The 22,439-nt window shown below is 36.9% G+C and overlaps 1 protein-coding gene across 1 annotated transcript in view; it reads right to left on the bottom strand.

Moving 5' to 3' along the window:
- Positions 1–22,439, bottom strand: part of LRIG2 (leucine rich repeats and immunoglobulin like domains 2) — a 61,663-nt gene that overhangs the window by 19,029 nt on the left and 20,195 nt on the right. Inside the window, exons 2-11 of the mRNA XM_053592890.1 lie at positions 14,043–14,108; positions 12,069–12,143; positions 11,780–11,914; positions 10,493–10,636; positions 10,223–10,366; positions 9,325–9,468; positions 8,969–9,112; positions 5,635–5,715; positions 4,817–4,888; positions 4,617–4,685 (exon numbers count right to left, since the gene is read on the bottom strand). Of these exons, the coding sequence (XP_053448865.1) occupies positions 4,617–4,685; positions 4,817–4,888; positions 5,635–5,715; positions 8,969–9,112; positions 9,325–9,468; positions 10,223–10,366; positions 10,493–10,636; positions 11,780–11,914; positions 12,069–12,143; positions 14,043–14,108 (1,074 nt within the window). The remainder of the gene's footprint in view (positions 1–4,616; positions 4,686–4,816; positions 4,889–5,634; positions 5,716–8,968; positions 9,113–9,324; positions 9,469–10,222; positions 10,367–10,492; positions 10,637–11,779; positions 11,915–12,068; positions 12,144–14,042; positions 14,109–22,439) is intronic.

Genomic DNA, 22,439 nt, shown 5'->3' with positions numbered 1-22,439 from the left:
GTGAAGGCAAAAAGTGGGAACCTATTAAACACATGTATTATGTAAAAAAAAAAAAATACTTTTAAAAAAACTTTGTCCTTTCAATAGATGAACGACAATGAAATTTTAATTTTGCATAGGCAGAACATTGATATTGAAGCTTTTAAAAAAAACTCTTATAATAAATTCACTCAATTTTAGTCAACTTAATCACGAGATTCTCTCCTTCTCTCTTCTCAACTTCCTACATCCAGTTTTTGTTCCATTCTTTTCCATTCTGAAAAAACTTTCAAATAACCTCCAAACTAAGACAAAATTACTTTCCTTTTTTCTTCAGTAAAAACATATCTTCCTATCTCATACTTTTTCTTACCAAAAACATATCCTACTTTTCTTGTATACAGTGTTGCTATTGTTTTTGCCATTATCCCCAGGAGTTTCACTTACATACATTAATTAGAATTATCAACTCTCAGTAACCTTAGTTTCTAGCGAAAACTAAGAAGTCAGCAATAGTAAGCTGTCACACATCAACATTAACACATTTATGAATGTAACATTTCTTAATTTCTATAAGCAGAATATAAATTGTCCTCATAATGTAATTTTTCAATGTGGCACAGGACATGTTTATGAACAGACCCAAATACATTTTGTCTTTGTGTAAAATTTAAGCCAAAAGTAGATAAATTTAAATTTATATTCAGCAATTAATTGTTCAGTATTTTCCTTGGATATAATCCAGATATTTGATGAATATCATTTACCTTGACAACTGAATACCAGTGTGTGCCTTAAGTGGTGGTTAGTGTTGGGGGGGAGGGGCTGACCACCAATAGTTTTCTTACATTCTGTTGTCCTGTTTAACCAGATGTGTGGAAAACTCCTTCAGTGGGGTCAATCCTGACCCCTCGCCTTTGGTATGTAAAAATTAACAGTACAGCTTTAAGGTTTCAAGTTAGCCAAGGTTTTTCAAACTAAAATTTCTGAGTAAATGTATTTTATAAATATAACTCTTTTATTTTTTGCAGTTTTTGGCTGGGGCCGGGTTTGACCCGCCACCTCCGGCATATGGGGCCGCGCCCTACTCCTTTCAGCCACAGGAGCCGCTAAATGTAACTCTTGTTGAAAAGTTCATTTATAAACTTTTATCCCATTAATGTTTATTTAATTCACTTGTCCTTAATAATTATGCCTGAACAGTTCATGAAATTTTCATGGGATGTTAAACAAAGCTTAGCCATCATCTTTACTTTTGCTGACAATTAGGCAAGTGTCAAAAACATCACAGAAGCAAAGATGTTAACATACAGTTCCTTTCTCTCTTTGCTGTATTTGACATGCATCAAGCAAATAATTTTATCGTACATTTTGTATATTTTTATCCAAATTGTGTTTCTGACAAAAATGGGACAGGTTAAGGTTACCTGTTTACCAATATTTTTGAAGGAGACTTTCAAGATTTTCTTTGGCCCTAATGTGTAATCTTATTGAGGCTGTGGAAATATCTGGTGCTATCTGGGTATCTCCAAAGCCCACCTTAGTATAGATATTTAGTCTATTTCCAATTATCCTTTTTCCTTTTTAATCTCAAGCGATTGCTTTTGGGAGCCCTGAAGTCCCTTGAGAGCCCCCAAAGGAGGCAGCTTAAAGTATAATTGACTAAGAGGCTGCAGTAGGAAAGAAAAGGTCTGGAAGGGATCAACAGATGAATGAAAGAGGTAGGAATTTGAAGTGAGACATCTCAAAGATTCAAGAAAAATAGAGAGAAAGTTAAAAGCGGTCAGAGGAGGAAGAAGCAATAGCTATGGGGAGGGAGAGATCTTAGGAGCCAGTTTGGGAAGATCTTAAGTTTCCCAAAGAAGCCAATGAGGTTCCAACAAGGAGGCAGACAGAGTTGGTGGAACATATTGTCACTGGTGGTTCAAGAGGGAATTCAGATAACAGAGATGTTCCATGGGAGAACAAGGGCCCAACAGAGAGGAGAGTGAGGTCTAAGAGAGTGCTAGGAAGGATCTTCAGCTCGAGGAAGTCAGGGAGCAATCCCTACTCAGGAAAAAGAGCCAGGAAAACGACCTTCCCACCCAAAAGGCACATTTCAAAAAAGAAGCCTGGGACTCTAACCCAGTTTCAGAGAATATAATCAGAATATTAAGAATCAAGATCTTTCCTTACCAGCTTCAATGGACATTTGTCCAGAGCAATGGTTCACAAATCTGACTCACCATTGGATCCCCGATCAATCAGTCAGGAGTGAAGACAAAGCTTCAAAGGTGCACACCTGGGGTCCTGGGTGAGAGTTCCGGGGGTCCAATGATGAATCTTATCCTACCCGAGTCACAGCACTACAACTGTTAAAGAAAAAATTACTCAATGATACTTGTTAAAGCATGGTAAGGCAGACTTTATTCAGAACCATCTTGACAGGTACAGGAACCATGGCAATGAGATTTTGCAGTGAGGGAAAGGGATTGGGCTCAACTCTGAATACAGCATGGGCAAGTGGAAATTTATAGCTAAGGACCAGGGTTTGCATTTGTGGATGAAAAATTACTAAGAAGTAACATCTAGAGTAAGAGAGACTTTGGCTAGGTCTACCTAACAGGATTCTTGCTGCAGACAACAGTGATCAGGTATCACCTGAGGAATGGCATAGAATGAGGAAGATTTCCTGCTAAACTGGTTTTACAAGAGCTCTTCCTTAAACTGGATTTTACAAGCAAGAGCACAGATAAGATAGGAGAAAGTTTAAGAGTCTGCCTAAAGTTTGGTCAAGCAAAGAATCTTTGTCACAACTACCAAATTACTAAATGGCTTTCTTAAGATCGAAAATGCAATACTTGCTTTCACCTACTATTCAAATTATACATTAAACTGCATTCTCACAATTATAGTTAAAATGTTCTTGCTGACCCTCAGGTTATCACTGGCAACAAAAAGGTAACACTGATAATGTAGTAAGACACGACTTACAATTAAACTAAACCAAAAATAACTCGCAATATCTCAATAGACCAAAAAAATTAACTTTAAAAAGTCAGGCAGAAAATAACTCATAATGATTTTCATAACATTTTAATGTCTGTTGTTATTAATGTTATTCAACTTTCAGTAGGTGCAAAGTTCTAAGCTGAGCAAACCCTCCAGTCTTTTCCTAATGCATTTAGGAAAAAAATAATCATGATGGCCCTACATGATCTGGCTTCTCCTTAACTTTCTGACCTCATTTCACTTGTTCTTCCCTATGTTGGGAAAAGCCTTCACCCACTATTCACATAGTGTGCCATTTCATATCATTAAAGTCTTTACTCAAATGCTGTTTCTTCAGAAGAGTTTTTCCTCACTGCTTTATCTAAAATAGCAAATCTTATTCTCCATTCCTTTGACCTACTTTTCTTTGTCCTCAGAATACTTATTACATGATGAGATTATTATAGACCTACTGGTTTATTACCACCCTTACTAGGATTTACTGTAATACGCTATGAGCACAGAGATTCACCCTGTTCACTGCTGTATTTTCAGCATCCAGAAGAGTATCTTGCACAGCAGATGATGAATAAACATTTAAGTAAAAAATTCTCATTTTATCTTCACATAACCCTGAGGTGGTACTATTCCCATTTTGAGAAAAATAAAATAAAATGAGTCGGTCTAAATGATTTGCCCACTGTCACAGAATTTATAAGGAATGGAGCAAGGATTCAAATTTAGGCCGTTTGAAAACTCACACATTTCTGGTACATTTCAAATTATCTAAGGTAAGGACCAGCTTTTTAAATTTCCAGTCCACTGCAAAACAACAATTTTGCATGCTACAATAAAAGTGTCACAGTAATTTCAAATTGCTCTAGAAGTTGCTAAATGGTTATTCTGAATTTTCATTCTGTCATGAACCAGTTCTGCTTCACAGACAATAGGTATTACTCTGAGCAACTTTCAGGCAAGGCATAATAACTGTTATAGCCCAATAGTTGTTAAACCTGGCTGTATACTCAAATCACCAGAGCTTAAAAATAATACCACCCCCCTCCCTAAACCCTTTTCCCCAAGAAAATCTCTAAACCATTAAGAGCATTTTTTAAAAATCACAAATGAAAGAGGGTATAAAATTATATATATGTATATATCTTTGTCCACTGCAACTATTTAATGGTTTTTGAACATTTTAGTAAATTCTACCACAGAGTAAAGACATCCTCTCTGACAATTATAATGAAAGTGCTCGATCACTTCAGAACTAAAAACCAAAAGCACATAACACCTTAATTGCAACTAAGCTGCGGGTAAGAACTAGGAACACATGTTTATGGCAGTTCAAAGAGAAACACAGAGGGATAAAAATGAACAGAAGGGTATACATGAAGGACAAGCGGTCGTGCTACAATTCCCTAATGATAAGCATTCGTAGCACAGGCAAAAAGAGGTCTTGGTGCCACACACTCTGAACTTTTCAATGTTAGATTATTTTATGATTATATCCAGCACTAAAGTAACTGAGTATTAACACTTTCTTTTTTTTCATGCCTGAACTGTGTGCTTTTGGAAATACTTAGGTCACTTTCATCACACTTAAAGCACAAGAAGGAACAATGATCTAATAATTGGTGATTAAAAAAAAGACTTAAGTTACTTACAGTTCTTTCAAGTGAGTCTGAGAAAAAGCATTTTCTTGGATAGACATTATAGCATTATTGTTCAAATCTCTGAAATAAAGAGAAATGAAACATTATCAGTCGCTGTTTCTATAATTAAGTTACATAAACATTACAGAGTTGTGAAAAACTCTGTTAATAGCAAAGATGATGTAGTAAGCAAATGTATGCAAAATACTTACAGATGCTCAAGAGATTCCAGACCAATGAATGCTTTCTTTGTAATTGACTTAATCTGGTTTCCTTGTAAAATTCTGAAATACAAACAGACCTTTCTAATAAAGCCCTCCACTAAATTAAACGCTTACCTATAAAAGGCAAAAATAAGCTTAATGTCTTTTTTTGTATTTTAAACAGCTTTACTGAGGTATGATTTTACTGAAAATTGCACATATTTAATTCAGAACATACATTTTTAAGAAAGTTATGAATTTTTATTATTAACCAATAGCATAAAGACTTCTATTAGGATGACAGAGCTCAATGAAGTACCTCTGAACAACCATCTGACCACTGATAAACTGGTAGCTTTCATATGCTAAATTGGTTTATATTCCTCATTTCTCCCTTCTTAGCAAAAGATGACCAGGTCAAAGAAATAAGTATGAGCCTTCGGAGAAATTCTTCTCATGGGAGATCTAAAATCTTATGTGAGAGAAGATTAGATAAATTACTCATATATCTCAAACAATTAAACAGATTACCATTACCAGCTCAACTCTAGTTTCTCAGAGCCTTTCTTTTACATGAATAGAAATTCTACTTCCATGAATAACTTCTCTTCAAGTGTCCACTGTAATGTTTTTTCAATAAAAAGTGCCCCACCAATAACAATTACTTCCCAAAATGAGAAACACCACTTGATAAACCACCAAGCTCCAAGATGGGTCAGAAAGCTCAGACTGTCTAGCCATATCAAATAAATATAATTCAATCACATTTACAACTGGTTCTTGAAAATATACTTCTGTACACATACATAAATAATACAAATACATACAATTTAGTGAGACTTGTCAGTCCAGTGAAGGCTTCGTTAGCATCTTCTATGGCCCATGAAATTTCATTGTTTCTTAAGTCTCTACAAATTTTCAAAGACAGGTTATGTTAGTCAACATGACCCTCACATCATCAGACATCATCCTAGCATGAACAAGGTACACCATACTCATTTTGATCCTTTTGATAGAGTGCTGTAGCATCATAGCTCACAACAACCTCAAACTCTTGGGCTCAAGTGATTCTCTTGCCTCAGCCTCCTGAGTAGCTGGGACTACAAGGTGCACAGCTATTTTTAGAGATGGGGAGGTCTCACTCTTGCTCAGGCTAGTCTCGAACTCCTGAGCTCAAGCAAGCTACCAAGCTACCCCCCTCAGCTTCCCAGAGTACTGGGATTCCAGGTGTGAGCCACCACATCTGGCCTTTTGATCCTTATTTTAACAGTTATTTATGATGAAGACCCAATTCTGCTTCTTTTTTTTTTTTTATTAAATCATAGCTGTGTACATTAATGTCCAATTCTGCTTCTTAAGGAGTATCTGTGATAAACATGGAAGAACTGATTCTCATAAGCTAAAGAATTAAGCTGGTCTTGATAAACAAATTAAGCAATCTGCTAAGAGATTAATCTTACTAACAGCCCCTAATTGTATAAGCATATTAAAAATTATAGACAGGGTCCTGCAAAAAGCAGGATTTCAAGATGCAAGCAAGTATGGCTTACAAATCTGATTTCAGACTAATCGGATTTCTGGGTGACCCATGTCTTCCCTGGGCTCTTAAACTTAAAATGGCTGATAAAGAGTAATATCAATATAGAGTTTCACAGCTCAAGAGCAATTAATAATCCCCCTGGGAAGCAAGAATGATATAGTCAGGTGTTACAGTAGTCACTGTATTTTCTTTAAAAGGGAAAGTATAGATCTTTTAAAATCCACTATTCCATTTTCAGAGGAAATGCAATTGTACCACACCATGTGCTGATGGAAAAAATAACCAGTTAACAATATTTAATCACTTTTGCTTTCTTATCTCAAAATAAAATAAAGCACAAAGCTTTTTGTGTTATAAGGCACATGTAAAGTTGTGTGATTATTGGTAAGAAGATAGGAGATTCCTCTTTTCAATTGGCTATCTTTAAGTGAAAAGCTAACAAAACTCATTTCATTTTGAAACACTGAAACAACTAGCTGCTCAACCCTTCAGGACTTTGCCCCTCTCCTACAGCACAGCATAAACAGAAATCATTTGCCAAATTGAGTCAGAACTCAACTGCAAGAGCATGGGGGGAAAGCTAGCATTTCTCAGACCGTATCCTAATTCTGCCTTAAATATCTCTTTGGCATTAAACAGCCATTCACTTCTGCAATTACTCTCCTAAACTTTAATTCTGAATGTAATAATCAGCAATATACTGAAAGAACCAGTTTGCCATTCCTTTAATTGCCAAAAGGCAACAGCTGCATCCAAGGTTTTTTGTGTTTTTTTTTTTTTTTTTGAGATAGCACTTCACTTTGTTGCCCTCTGTGGAATGCCATGGCATCCTAGCTCACAGCAACCTCAAACTCCTGGGCTCAAGCTTCTCTTCCCTCAGCCTCCTGAGTAGCTGGGACTACAGGCACCCGCCACAACACCCGGCTATTTTTAGAGATGGGGTCTCACTCTTGATTACAGGTGTGAGCCACCGTACCCTGCCTTCGCATTCAAGTTTTTGAGTTTGCAAAGATCTAGTCTCACCTCTGATAATGTTGGAAAAGAAAAAAAAAAAAAAAGGAAATCACTTTTATTTCATTTTTTATATTCATCTGAGAGACAGCTTTAAAGACATCACCTTTAATTTTTCAAGGCCAAATCTGAAAGAATTCATAACACAAGCAAGCGAACACACAGCTATGCACATATATACACCTTTACAAAATTATCACGCTTTCCTTTTCATGCATGTTAGGTCCCAGAGTTGGGAGCCTTCCTCTCTTCTGAAACCATTGCAACTCTAAACCTGATTACCACAAAGTCTCCTATTCAGGAAACTTAAGAATCTAGAAATTCTACTAATTACTCTTTGTTTTCTCTTATTCTGCTCCATGTTTGAGTTTACTATATTTCATTAAAATACCTCTTTATTCAGTAAAATGATACTCGAGAATTTAATACTGTATACAAGTGTATAAAATTATAAAAATACATTCTTATATTCTATAATTTGAGTAAGTTAGAGAACCACAGAATTTTAGACTTGAAATTGCCCTGAAAAACCATCTGATAGTACGTCCTTCCTTTGCTGGATGAAGAGGCAAGGAAACTGAAGCCCAGGAAAAGCTAAGTGATTTTGTTTCCCTGGAGGTATGATGAGACACACATGAGCTTTAGCACAAAACAGACCTGCATTCTGATTCTAGCCCAAACATTTAAAGCTATGTGACTATGAGAAAGTAATTTTAATCTCTCTGAACCCTCAGCCTCAAAATATGGAAAAGAATAGTAGCATCCTAGAATTTAAAAGCATCTGGCACATATCAGACAATAAGTGTTCATTTCTTCTGTTCAAAGTCATGCAGCAAACTAGTTATAGTGATCAGGTTTCCTGCCAGAGCTGCTCCCACTGCACATCCTACATCCTTTTGAATGAAAACTAGTAGTTCTGGTACACTGTCAAGGTTAGAGGAACCAGAAAATGACTGAGCACTCTGGGAGGCAAAGGCAGGTGGATCACCTGAGCTCACAGGTAGGTTCGATACCACCCAGAGCCAGAGTGAGACCCTGCCTCTAAAAACAGCCGATGTTGTGGCGGGCGTCTATAGTTCCAGCTACCCAGGAGGCTGAAACAAGAGAAATTGCTTGACATCAAGAGTTTGAGGTTGATGTGAGCTATGACACCATGGCACTCTACTGAGGGTGACAAAGTGAGACCCTGTCTCAAAAAAAAAAAAAACCCAAGAAAATGACTGCATTCTTGACCCTACCAACTATGGTTTGGAGAGGGTTTGGTGTGCAGGTGATTAACTTAATTAAAATACAAACTTAACTGCCTAGTATAGGCTCGATGTAAATAAATTTATAGGGATATAAGAGTTTGAGGTTGCTGTGAGCTGCGATGCCATGTCACTCTACCGAGGGTGACATAGTGAGACTCTGTGTCAAAAAAAAAAAAAAAACATTTTTTTTTATAGGGATAGAGACATATAAGACTGCCTTTCCCTGAGGCACAGGACAAAAAACCCAAAATATTTGCATACATAAATTTGCAGACTGAATGGTTGTTTTGTAATTAATCTGCTTTACTGTGTTAAAGAAAATAGTAACACCCACCCCCCAAAAATGAATGATGTACTTACAGTGCCTGAAGATTCGAAAGAAACCTAAACACACCATCAGCAATGTGAGTGACTCTGTTGTCCCCTAAATTTAATTTCTCTAGTAAGCTCAGACCCACAAAGGCAGACTCATCCAGGCGGGTCAGCTGGTTATAGGACAAATCACTGAAAATAGGAAACACAGAAGGTAAGGAATTCATCATATATTGGTTCAACTTAAAAATTCTTACATTTATAAGATAAAATTAGAGCTTTTGGACAAACTTCTAGTAAAGAGGGATGTGAGATCTCAACACTGGCCATAGAAATTATTTATTCCAACCTGCTCTAGTCTCACAGAAGAAGAAGTCTCTACTGAAATGCCACCCAATACTTACAGTTCAGACAGTCTTTGGCAAAATTCCCACGCATCAGGACTGATTCTTTCGATAGCATTCTGGCTTACATAAAGCTGTTGTAACATTCGCAAGCCATACAACCACCCTTTATTCACTCCTGTAAGGTTATTGTGTTCTAGTTCTCTGCAGAATTAGGGAGAAGACAAAATATGTTTGAAAACAAAGCATTTCAATAAGTACAGTTTTAAATCTTTCTGAAGTCTTTCTCAAACAGGCATAAACATTTGCTCAACCCAAGTGAGCTGACAAATTTCTATTCAATAAATATATCTTATTTCAGGTTTAGTGCTGAATGGTAGTAAGACTGTCTAAAATATCAGCTCTACAAAGCAGGTTAAATGGTATAATATACCCATTATGGATAAATTCTGATACTTTTCACTAGCTAAAACATTAAGGGAGTATAAAATTTTAGATGAGAATGGTGACAAAAATGTCAGCAAACAAAACTTACAAAGCTTTGTGTATACTTATTTCACATCAGAAAATAAAGAACTAATATACCCTATTCTCAGTTTTTAAATTAACTTTTTATTTTTTGTTATTATAGGTATATAATTATTGTATATTTTTATGGGGTACATGTGATGTTTTGATATAGGCATCCGATGTGTAATAATCAAGCCCAGGTAACTGGGGTATCCATCATCACCTAAAGAATTTATCATTTCCTTATATGAAGAACATTATGATTCCACTCTTCAGTTATTTTAAAATATGTAACAAAAAATCACTAACCCTACCATGCTACTGAATATGAAATTTTATTCAAGAACTAATGTACCTTTGTATAATCAGAGCAACTACCATAGCAATTTGGCACTGAAAAGTACAACAGACTCCTTTCTAATAATCCTCTCTACTTCCTACTACTTACAGTTCTTCCATGTTATTCAAGCCAAAAAACGCTCCATCCTTAAGTTTGCTAATTCCATTCCGCTGCATTTTCAAAGATCTTAAGGAGTCAAGTCCTTGGAATGTAAGACCTTCCACAATTTTAATCCTGTTTCTTTTAAGTTCCCTTTAACAAAAATAGTTTTACAGTCAGAAAACCAGTTAGCTGAATTACTCTAACAATAAATAAAAAGCAAAAGATACTGTAAGAAGAAAACCCATCTTCTTATAATCCACCTATTTAGTTACTCACAAGAATTGGAGGTGAGGCAGCTTGAAGATCTTAGGTGGAATCATGCTAATTCGGTTACGGTTTAACTTTACCACTAATAATGAACTTGATAAATTATCAAAGCAACCAGCCTCCAAAGTGGTTATTCTGTTATTACTCAAATTCCTAAAATAAGCAAGATAATAGAAGAAAAAAAATTAGTAAAATGAAAGTCTACAACTGGAAAGCTGCCAAAAATCTGTCTGTACCCTCAGCTCTATCATTTAATGACTATATACAACTTTACAAATCACTTAACTGCTTTGTTTCTTCATCTACAAAATTATGATACCTACTTCATTTAGCATGTTATAAACTGAAAAACACCAGCATACATGCTAATTATCATCATCATTAAATAAGGTAAGTCAACGCTCACTAAATCACTATTTACCTTTTACAAAACCGTGGGGGGGGGTTTTGGCAGGGTTTTCTGTTTGTTTGTTTGAGACAGGGTTGAAATCGGTTGCCTGGTTTAGAGTGCCATGGCATCACCCTAGCTCATATTAACCTCAAACTGCTAAGTCAAGAGATCTCCTGCCTCAGTCTCCCCAGTAGCTAGGACCTTAAGCGCCTGTCACAAAGCCCAACTAATTTTTTTATTTTTAGTAGAGACGGGGTCTCAGTCTTGCTCAGACTGGTCTGGAACTCCTGAGCTCAAGCAATCCTCCTCCTTCCTTAGCCTCCCAAAGTGATAAGACATGAGTCACCGCACCCAACCACAAAATTGTGGTTTAAAAAATAAAAATCCAGGGCGGCGCCTGTGGCTCAGTGGGTAGGGTGCCAGCCCCATGTACCAAGGGTGGTGGGTTCGAACCCAGCCTGGCAAAACAGTAATGAGAATTGCAACAAAAAATAGCCGGGTGCTGTGGCGGGCGCCAGTAGTCCCAGCTACTCAGGAAGCTGAGGCAAGAGAATCGCTTAAGCCCAAGAATTGGAGGTTACTGTGAGCTGGGACGCCACAGCACTCTACTGAGGGCGACAAAGTGAGACTCTATCTTTAAATAAATAAATAAATAAAAATCCAGAATTAAATCTCAAAAATTCCTCTGGATATCTATCAATGTCTTCTGACAATAGTACAATCTTTCTTTATAGGGATAGGGGAGGGAAAAGGGGATAGAACCAACAACCCAAAAAACTAACCATAAGCTTCACATATATATACCAAAATCATAATGAACAGTAGACATTTTTGGTAAAATAGGTAACAATGAAAAGTAAGCATGCACTTGCAATTAAATCTTATCTAAATTCTATTTTACTTACAGGTATTTAAGCTGCATTCGAGGAAATGAAGATGTCTTGATTTCTGATATTATATTTGAGCTAAGGTCTAAACTCTCAAGAGCATGATAAAACTGGAACACCTCTGCATTTATTTCCGGGATTATATTATGAACTCTATAAAAAAACAAAGATTATATTGAAGCTATTGCCAGTGATCTACCCCAGGCCATAATAACCTTAAATAGTTAGGATCAACAATGCATGTACTTAAAAAAAAATGTATACTACTCATAATTTAAGTAAAAGATCTAAAATCTTATTAACTTACAATGAAAGTAGAGTAATATTAGATGTTGTTTCTCCAAAATATGGGATTTCTGTTAGCTCATTGTAATTCATTTTCCTAGGCAAAAGGAAAAAATAGATTTAAATGTGTTAGAGAAACATTGTATTTTAAATTCTAGTTTCTCGCTAATACAAATTCTTTAGAATAAGTGCAAATCTGACAAAAAAAACCTATGACTCAGAACGAGTTATACAAAAATAAAAATATAATTTATTGAAAAACTATAGATATTTTTAGTAAGAAAGGCTTCTTCACAGTATTAATATACCATTACATCAATATTAGAATAGCTAAGAAATATTTTGTACATTAGATATATTTTTTTTTTTTTTGTGGTTTTTGGCCGGGGCTGGGTTTGAACCCGCCACCTCCGGCATATGGGACCGGCGCCCTACTCACTGAGCCACAAGCGCCGCCCTACATTAGATATTTTTAATTCAAGCAAGGTTCTTTGAATAGTTAGGGATATCATAGCTAATGTTAGTCTTTAAAGATGGAACAGTTCATTCATATCTCTCTCTCTAAATATATAGATGTACACACACATACAGCTTTTTCCTAAAGCTATATGATGATTACTACAAAAGTTTTGAGATAGATTATGTTACGGTCCATTATTTCACTTCCAAAAAACACAGTGGACAGTGTTCTTTCTGATTCACCTGTGCAAGTTTCAACACGCTCAGCCTATCAATGTTATTGGGACGACTTCATTTGTTTCCATCCATGGGATTTTACATTTCTTGATTTTCACATATCTCAAAACTTTCATAATGACCCACATACAAAGGGAGTGTTGCTTGAGACCACAGATAAAATTAATCTGCACATCTGGAGATAGAACTTATAACTAATTTTCCAAATGACACGACATGTCATATCAGATCCTAGTAGTCCTTTAAACAATCTCAAATGTTTTTTAGTAGCAAATCTAATACAATCACATTTCAATAATCTGGTCTTCAATCACTGAACAATCTTAATCTAGAATACAGAAAAGAAACCAGAAGTAAAGGCCTCTAGAAAACCAAAGTTACAAAGTCCATGTAATAAAGTTTAAACACTTCCCACTGAAGAATTTTCAGGCCTAGCCTTGATACCTACTCTTTCAGCTAACAAATTTGCCAACTCTTTATTCAATCCATCAGAGATTAGAAGCAGTAAATTTAGGACAGAGGAAGAGAATACAGGAATAATGAGAGCATGAAGAAGTTATTCCTAACAGCAAAGAATTAAAAAGGAAAATAAATCTGAGGGCTCTGTGGGTATAAAATGTAGAGATAAATAAGCCTATATTCCTCAGCAGTTGGGACCTCAACATAATGCAAAAACTAATATTAATATTTTAGAAAATTCTTTCCAAATGTCTGTAATATATTACAGTATTAAAGAAAAAACTTACAAGTAAAATTGAATTATAACAACCACCACATTCTCAAATGATACCAATACTCTACTTCATACAAATCTACTTTAGACATGATGCTTCTATCTTAGATAACATGTCAAGGTAAACAATTTGCACAACACAAAGTCTCACTGGCTAGAAACTTGGCAGAAACAAAACATATTTACTAAAAAAAAGGGAGAAATCTTACTTTTACCCCTAGGAAAGTAAAATAGTATTTTTCCAGTTCACAACTTAAAATCACCAACTCAATGCCTAAAGAGTTTGTGATAATAACAAAGCCAGCAAGCTTAGGTTTTTCAATAATTTCTTTTAATCAAAAAAATTTGCCCTTCAATTTTTTTTGTTGTTGTTGCAGTTGTTGGCCGGGGCTGGGTTTGAACCCACCACCTCTGGCATATGGGGCCAGCGCCCTACTCCTTTGAGCCACAGGAGCTGCCCCTTTAAATTTTTTTTGACAGTATCTCTGATAAAAATCCCTGAATTCACAATTTATTAAGTTATCTCAAGGAATTTAACATAACTTTAATTAAATAAAAATAACTTACACTTCCTGTAATGTTTGTGATTCCAAGCTGACGTTCCAGTTAAACAACCGGTTATGACTCAAATCCCTGAAGGAGGACAAAATATCATTAGTGTTGGAAAGTAGACAAAGAAAAAAAAGGACTGGGCATGGTGGTGGCTTACACCTGTAATCCTAGCATTCTGGGAGGCTGAGGAGGGAGGACTGCTTGAGTACAGGAGTTGTAGACCAGCCTGAGCAAGAGCAAGACCTTGTGTCTGTCTACTGAATACAGAAAAATTAGTTGGGTGTCACGGCATATGCCTGTAGTCCCAGATACTGGAGAAGCTGAGGTAGGAGGATTACTTGAACTCAGAAGCCAGGCTGACACCAAGGCACTCTAGCCTGAGAAGCAGAGTGAGCTTTTGTCTCAAAACAAAGCAATAAGAAAAAAACAAAAAACATAATGTATACATGATCTATGCGTTTATGATTTAATAAAAATAAATAATGTTATTATGTATGTAAAAAAAAGTTCCTAGTGCATGATAGTCGCCCAATAAAATGTATTGAGTGAAAAAAAAAAACAAAAAACAAAAACTAATATAAGAGTATAGGGCTGGGCACCCATAGCTCAATAGTTAGTGCAGGCCCCGTGCACTGGGGGTGGCGGGTTCGAACCAGGCCAGGACCTGCTAAACCAAAAAAAAAAAAAAAAAAAGAGTATTGGGCCAGGTGCAGTGGTTCACACTCTGGGAGACCAAGGGTGGTAGACTGCCTGAGCTGAGGAATTCAATACCAGGCTGAGCAAGAGCAAGGGGGTCCCGTCACTAAAAAAAAACAGCTGGGCATTATGGCGGGCACCTATTGTCCCAGGTACTCCGGAGGCTGAGGCAAGAGAATCACTTGAGTCCAAGAGTTTGAGGTTGATGTGACCTATGACACCATGGCACTCAACCCTAGGGCAACTGAGACTCTGTCTCAAAAAAAAAAAAAAAAAAAAGGCCAGTGCGGTGGCTCACACCTATAATCCCAGTACTCTGGGAGGCAGAGGCAGGTGGATTGCCTGAGCTCACAGGTTCCAGACCAGCCTGAGCCAGGCAAGACCCTGTCTCTAAAAATAGCCGGGTGTTCTGATGGGTGCCTGTAGTCCCAACTACTCGGGAGGCTAAGACAAGAGAATCACTTGGGCCCTAGAGTTAGAGGTTGCTGCGAGCTATGACGCCATAGCACTCTACCAAGAGCCACAAAGTGAGACTCTGTCTCAAAAAAAAAAAAATATATATATATATATATTAAAAGTCCTATTAAATGTGAATTTTAGTAGAAACAGAAATATTTATAAAGTTTGAATAAAATGTGTCTATTTTCTCTTTTTTACTTATCAGGGAATACATTCACATGGTTCAAGAATCAAAAAGTATAAATGGGTATACAATAAAAAATTTTCTCCCACCCTATCTCCAGCCACCTAATTGCCCTTCCCAGTAACAAATGAAAATGTGTCATTTCTTGCACAGCCTTACAGATATGTAATACACATACTAACAAATATTTACACAAGTGGTAGAATAATTTATATATTTTTTACCCCTTGCTTTATTCACTTACTATATTCTCGATCATTTCATAGCAGTATTCAAATAGTTTTTTCATCCCTGATAGTGAATATATGATTTAACTCCAAATAAATTTGATCCTAGATTTCACAAGTCAAGATGGTGAGCATCAATATTAAGTTTGCAGTTGACTATATCCTTGATAGGAATGTGGTCTTCCTTTAAAAAAGCAATCTAACTTTGAGAGGAAATTAATCTCACCCCAAATTATGTTGTTGATGATGATGGTAGTGGTGGTGGTGGCAGTAGCTAACACTTATTAAGTGCCAGGTATTCTTCTATTATTAACTGGCTAAATCCACAACAACCTTATGAGACAAATACTTTTAGAATACTCACTTCCTAATGTGGAAACAAGCATATAATTTGTTGATCCAGGTGACAAAACTAATACATAGAGGAGCTATCACTTCACCTCACTTCTGGCAAGTTATTTATTAGATAAAGTAGAGATTTCTCTGAAATTAGCCATGCATCTAAATATTTAAATAGGTTTTTAAAAACTCACCTTGATGCCTCTGGCATCTTTACAAGGCCCGGGTAGAATCCAGCCCTCACAAGCTGTCTGCCTGAGAGATGCACTATATGTTACGATATGGCTAGGGATTACTTTGTCTCACTGTGCCACCTCAGGCATTTGACAGATGCATTCACATTGAAATGATGTCTCTATAACAGCACACCAATTTGTTCTCAGCTAGATTCATGCCTGCCCATCTGAAAAACCTAGCTACTTTCGTTTACAAGCTTAATTTATATCATGACATAACTAAAGCTACATGTTAAACTATCGCTTTTCCACAACAGTTCTAAAACCTTTATTCTAAGATATCTAGCACAAGGTGTTAGCTCAAGGATACTCATAGAAGGAGGGGTGTGTTGGGAAATGTAAGAGATAAAAAATATGAATTTGATCCACATAAAAATTTGATATTCAAGGCTGGGCACAGTGGCTCACGCCTGTAATCCTAGCACTCTGGGAAGCCAAGGCGGGTGGATTGCCTGAGCTCACAAGTTCGAGAACAGCCTGAGCCAGAGTAAGCCCTGGTCTCTGAAATAGCCAGGCATTGTGGCAGGCTCCTGTAGTCCCAGCTACTTAGCAGGCTGAGGCAAAAGAATCGCTTGAGCCCAAGAGTTAGAGTTTGCTGTAAGCTATGACGCCATTCTAGCTAGAGCGACAAAGTAAAACTCTTATCTCAAAAAAAAAAATAAGTATTTTATATTCAGACCCTTTATCCAACTCACACATGCCACTAAATAATAAACACAGAATTTCATACAAGCAAAAAGATGGTTTTTTGTTGTTATTTTGTGGTATTTCAACTCAAGCAGAAAATTCAACTATTCTAATTTAAGATAAGAATTCCATATTCTGCCCCAAACTGGCTGGTCTGACAAATTAAAACCTAACATCATCTGTGTAGCAGGCTAGCATAATATGAACTAATTCTGTATCTCATGGCTGCTATGATTTAGAATTTTTTTCCCCTTAAAGAGTAAGGGCTTTCATTTTCATAAGAGCTCCTAATGTCTTCCCCTAAATCTCCCAGGCAGTATAACTCTTTCATTTATTTACTGGAGACAGAGTCTCACTTTGTCGCCCTCAGCAGAGTGCTGTGGTGTTATAGTTCACAGCAACCTCAAACTCCTGGGCTTACGCAATGCACTTGCCTCAGCCTCCCAACTGAGACTACAGGCATCTGTCACAACACCCAGCTATTCTTTCTTATTTTTTTTTTTCAGACAGAGTCTCATTATTGTCACCCTCAGTAGAGTGCTGTGGTGTCACAGCTCAGAAAGACCTCAAAACTCTCAAACTTAAACGATCCTCTTGCCTCAGCCTCCCAAGTAGCTGGGACTACAGGTGTCTGCCACAATGCCTGGCTATTTTTTGTTGTTGTCATTGTTGTTTAGCAGGCCCAGGCTGGGTTCAAACCTGCCAGCCTCAGTGCACGTGGCCAGCGCTGGAATCACTGTGCTACGAGCACTGAGCCCTGGCTATTCTTTTTTAGAGACGGGGGTCTTGCTCTTGCTTAGGCTAGTCTGAGCTCAACGTGGCTTAGGCTACTCCTGGAGCTCAAGCAATTCACCTGTCTGGGCTCCCCAGAGTGCTAGGATTATAGGCGTGAGCCCCCACACCTGGCCTTGCAGTGTAACTCTTGATTGTATTCATCCCCTATAGTTGTCCCATGAATGTCAATCACCATTGACACAGATAATCACTGACCAAATAATCATTCCTAAAGAAACCATTATATTCAATAAACCAAACAAGAATGTCCACTGGGGGAAAGAATCCCTATTCACTAAACGGTGCTGGGAAAATTGAATATCCACATGTAAAAGACTGAAACTGGACCTGCACCTATCTCCACTCACAAAAATTGATTCAAGATGGATAAAGGACTTAAATTCACGGCATAAAACGATAAAAATCCTAAAGAAAGAATAGGAAAAACATTAGAAGATACCAGCCTGGGGAAAGACTTTATGAAGACTGCCATGGCAACAGCAACAGCAGCAACAATAAACAAATGGGATTTAATTAAACTGAAAAGTTTCTGTATAGCCAAGGAGACAACAATCAAAGCAGATAGACAATATACACAATGGGAAAGGATATTTGCATATTTTGAACCAGACAAAAGCTTGATAACTAGGATCTATGGAGAACATAAATTAATCCACAAGAAAAAAACCAACAATCCCATACATCAATGGGGAAGAGAGATGAACAGAACCTTCTCTAAAGAAGACAGATGAATGGCTAGCAAACACATGGAAAAATGCTCATCATCCCTAATTATTAGAGAAATGCAAATTAAAACCACCCTAAGATATCATCTAACCCCAGCAAGAATGGCCCATATCAAAAAATCTCAAAACTACAGATGCCAGCACAGATGTGGAGAGAAAGGAACACTTTTACACTGCTGGGGGTACTATAAACTAATACCCTTTTGGAAGGAAGGATGGAGAAACCTCAAAGAACTCAACCTAGATCTCCCTGCAATCTCATTACTGGGCATCTGTCCATAAGGAAAAAAAACCTCTTATTATAAAGACACTTGACTGTTTATCGCAGCTAAATTTACAATTTACAATCGCCAAAATGTGGAAACAGCCTAAATGCCCCTCAACCCAGGAATGGACTGGCAAGCTGTGGTATATGTATACCATGGAATACTATTCAGCCATTAAAAAAAATGGAGATTTTGCAGCATTTGTATTAACCTGGATGGAGATGGAACACATTATTCTTAGTGAAGCATCACAGGAATGGAGAAGCATGAATTCTATGGATCAAACTTTGATATGAGGACAATTAATGACAAGGTGGGGCATGGGGAAAGGGGACAGTAGAGAAGGAGGGAGGAGGTGAGGAAAAGGAAAAGAAGAAAAAAAGAAAATAGTGACTCTCACATAAATTGGATTTAATTTTGACCAAAGTACATTACTTAAACATTAATTTTTAATTCAACTTGTTAATATTTTGCTTACAATACTGCATCCTCATTTGTAAGTGAAATGTTTGTAATTTCCCTTTATTTTTTCCAATTTTAATATCAGGTATCCAGATGAAATAGAATCATTTTAAAGTATTTCTTCTTTTTCTATTGTCTATAAGATTTGGCATGATCTGTTTTTTTTAAATTATCTTTTATTTTTATTTATAAATATTAGTTGTCTATTTTTTGAGACTTTGGGGAAAAAAATAAATTAACTGATGACTCCATACTGAACCTCAGAGTCAAAACATTCCATGATAGACATACTCTTATTTGACAATGTGAATGTTACTTTTTTTTGCATTATTTTATATTTTTTTCTTTTCTTTTTTTTTATTTACAGTTGGGGATTCATTGAGGGCACAAGAAACCAGGTTACACTGATTGCATGTTAGGTAAAGTCCCTCTTACAATCGTCTTTCCCCCAAAAGGTGTGGCACACACCAAAACCCAACCCCCCTCCCTCCTTCCCTCTCTCTGCTCTTCCTTTCCCCACCCCTCCCTCCTTCTTTCTCTCTCTGCTCTCTCCTTCCCCCACCATGTCATTATCATTAATTGTCCTCATATCAAAATTGAGTACATAGGATTCATGCTTCTCCATTCTTGTGATGCTTTACTAAGAATAATGTGTTCCACTCCCAACCAGTTTAATACAAAGGCTGTAAAGTCTCCATTTTTTAAATGGCTGAATAGTATTCCATGGCGTACATATACCACACCTTGTTAATCCATTTCTGGGTTGGTGAGCATTTAGGCTGTTTCCACATTTTGGCAATTGTAAATTGAGCTGCAATAAACAGTTTAGTGCAAGTGTCCTTAAGATAAAAGGATTTTTTTTTTTTCCTTCTGGGTAGATGTCCAGTAATGGGATTGCAGGATCAAATGGGAGGTCTAGCTTGAGTTCTTTGAGGGTTCTCCATACTTCCTTCCAAAAAGGTTGTATTAGTTTGCAGTCCCACCAGCAGTGTAAAAGTGTTCCCTTCTCTCCACATCCATGCCAGTATCTGAAGTTTTGAGATTTGGTGATGTGGGCCATTCTCTCTGGGGTTAGATGGTATCTCAGGGTGGTTTTGATTTGCATTTCTCTAATAATTGGGATGATGAACATTTTTTCATATACTTGTTAGCCATTCATCTGTCTTCTTTAGAGAAGGTTCTATTCAACTCTTTGGCCCATTGATATATGGGATTGTTGGCTTTATTCATGTGGATTGAGTTCTCCATAGATCCTAGTTATCAAGCTTTTGCCTGATTCAAAATTTGCAAATATCCTTTCCCATTGTGTAGGTTATCTATTTGCTTTGGTTGTTGTCTCCTTAGCTGTACAGAAGCTTTTCAGTTTAATAAAGTCCCATTTGTTTATTTTTGTTGTCGCTGCAATTGCCATGGTAGTCTTCTTCATGAAGTCTTCCTCCAGGCCAATATCTTCCAGTGTTTTTCCTGTGGTTTCTTTGAGGATTTTTATTGTTTCGTGCCTTAAATTTAAGTCCTTTATCCATCTTGTATCAATTTTTGTGAGTGGAAAAAGGTGTGGGTCCAGTTTCAGTCTTTTACATGTGGATATCCAGTTCTCCCAGCACCATTTGTCAAATAGGGAGTCTTTCCCCCAAGGTATGTTCTTGTTTGTTTTATCGAAGATTAGGTGATTGTAAGATGTTAGTTTCATTTCCTGGTTTTCTATTCGATTCCAAGTGTCTATGTCTCTATTTTTGTGTCAGTACCATGCTGTCTTGACCACTATGGCTTTGTAGTACAGACTAAAATCTGGTATGGTGATGCCCCCAGCTTTGTTTTTATTACTAAGAACTGCCTTAGCTATACGGGGCTTTTTCTGGTTCCATATAACACAGAGAATCATTTTTTCCAAATCTTGAAAGTATGATGTTGGTATTTTGATAGGGATGGCATTGAATAGGTAGATTGCTTTGGGAAGTAGAGACATTTCAACAATGTTGATTCTTCCCAGCCATGAGCACGGTATGTTCTTCCATTCGTTAATATCCTCTGCTATTTCCTTTCTGAGGATTTCATAATTTTCTTTATAGAGGTCCTTCACCTCCTTTGTTAGGTGGTGAAGCAGCCTCTCATCTTGACTGTTACGGCATATATAAAGGCTAATGACTTGTGGACACTGATTTTGTATCCTGAAACATTACTGTATTTTTTGATGACTTCTAGGTGTCTTGTGGTTGAGTCTTCGGGGTTCTCTAAGTATAAGACCATATCATCAGCAAAGAGGGAGTTTGACCTTCTCTGCTCCCATTTGGATGCCCTTTATTTCCCTGTCTTGCCTAACTGTATTGGCTAGAACTTCCAGCTCTATGTTGAATAGTAATGGCGACAGAGGACAACCTTGTCTGGTTCCAGTTCTAAGAGGAAAAGCTTTCAGTTTTACTCCATTCAGTACAATATTAGGTGTGGGTTTGTCATAGATAGCTTTGATCAGTTTCAGAAACGTGCCACCTATTCCCTATACTGTTCAGTGTTCTAATTAGAAAAGAATATTGGATTTTATTGAATGCTTTGTCTCCATCTATTGAGAGGATCATATGGTCTTTGTTTTTGCTTCTGTTAATATGGTGGATGACATTTATGGACTTGCGTTCGTTAAACCAGCCTTGCATCCCTGGGATGAAACCTACTTGATCATGATGTATGACTTTTTTGATGATAAGCTGTAATCTATTGGCTAGGACTTTATTGAGAATTTTTGCATCTATATTCATTAGTGAAACTAGTCTGAAATTCTCCTTTTTAGTTGGGTCTTTTCCTGGTTTTGGTGTCAGGGTGATGTTTGCTTTGTAGAACATGTTGGGGAAGATTCCTTCCTCTTCAATTTTTTGTAATAATTTCTGCAGTATGGGAATCAGATCTTCCTTGAAGGTTTGATAGAATTCTGGTGTGAAGCCATCTGAATCAGGGCATTTTTTTGTTGGGAGATTTTTTTTGTTTCTTTAATCTCAGTGCTTGAAATTGGTCTGTTCAGGAGCTCTAATTCTTGCTGGCTAAGTTTAGGGAGAGGGTGTGATTCCAAATATTGATCCATTTCCTTCACATTGTCAAACTTCTGGGCATAGAGTTTCTGGCAGTATTCAGAGATGGTCTCTTGTATATCTGTGGCATCAGTTGTTATTTCCCCTTTAATCATTTCTGATTATTAGATATTTTATTTTTTTATTTCTAGTTAGTCTGGCCGAAGGTTTATCTATTTTATTTTTTTCAAAAAACCAACTCCTTGTTTCATTAATTTTCTGAATGATTCTTTTGTTTTCAATTTCATTGGTCTCTGATTTAATTTTGGAGATTTCTTTT

This window comes from Nycticebus coucang, chromosome 5 (genome assembly GCF_027406575.1).
Source record: "Nycticebus coucang isolate mNycCou1 chromosome 5, mNycCou1.pri, whole genome shotgun sequence".
Classification (NCBI taxonomy): Eukaryota; Metazoa; Chordata; class Mammalia; order Primates; family Lorisidae; genus Nycticebus; species Nycticebus coucang.
This window is presented reverse-complemented; position numbering and strand designations above follow the sequence as displayed.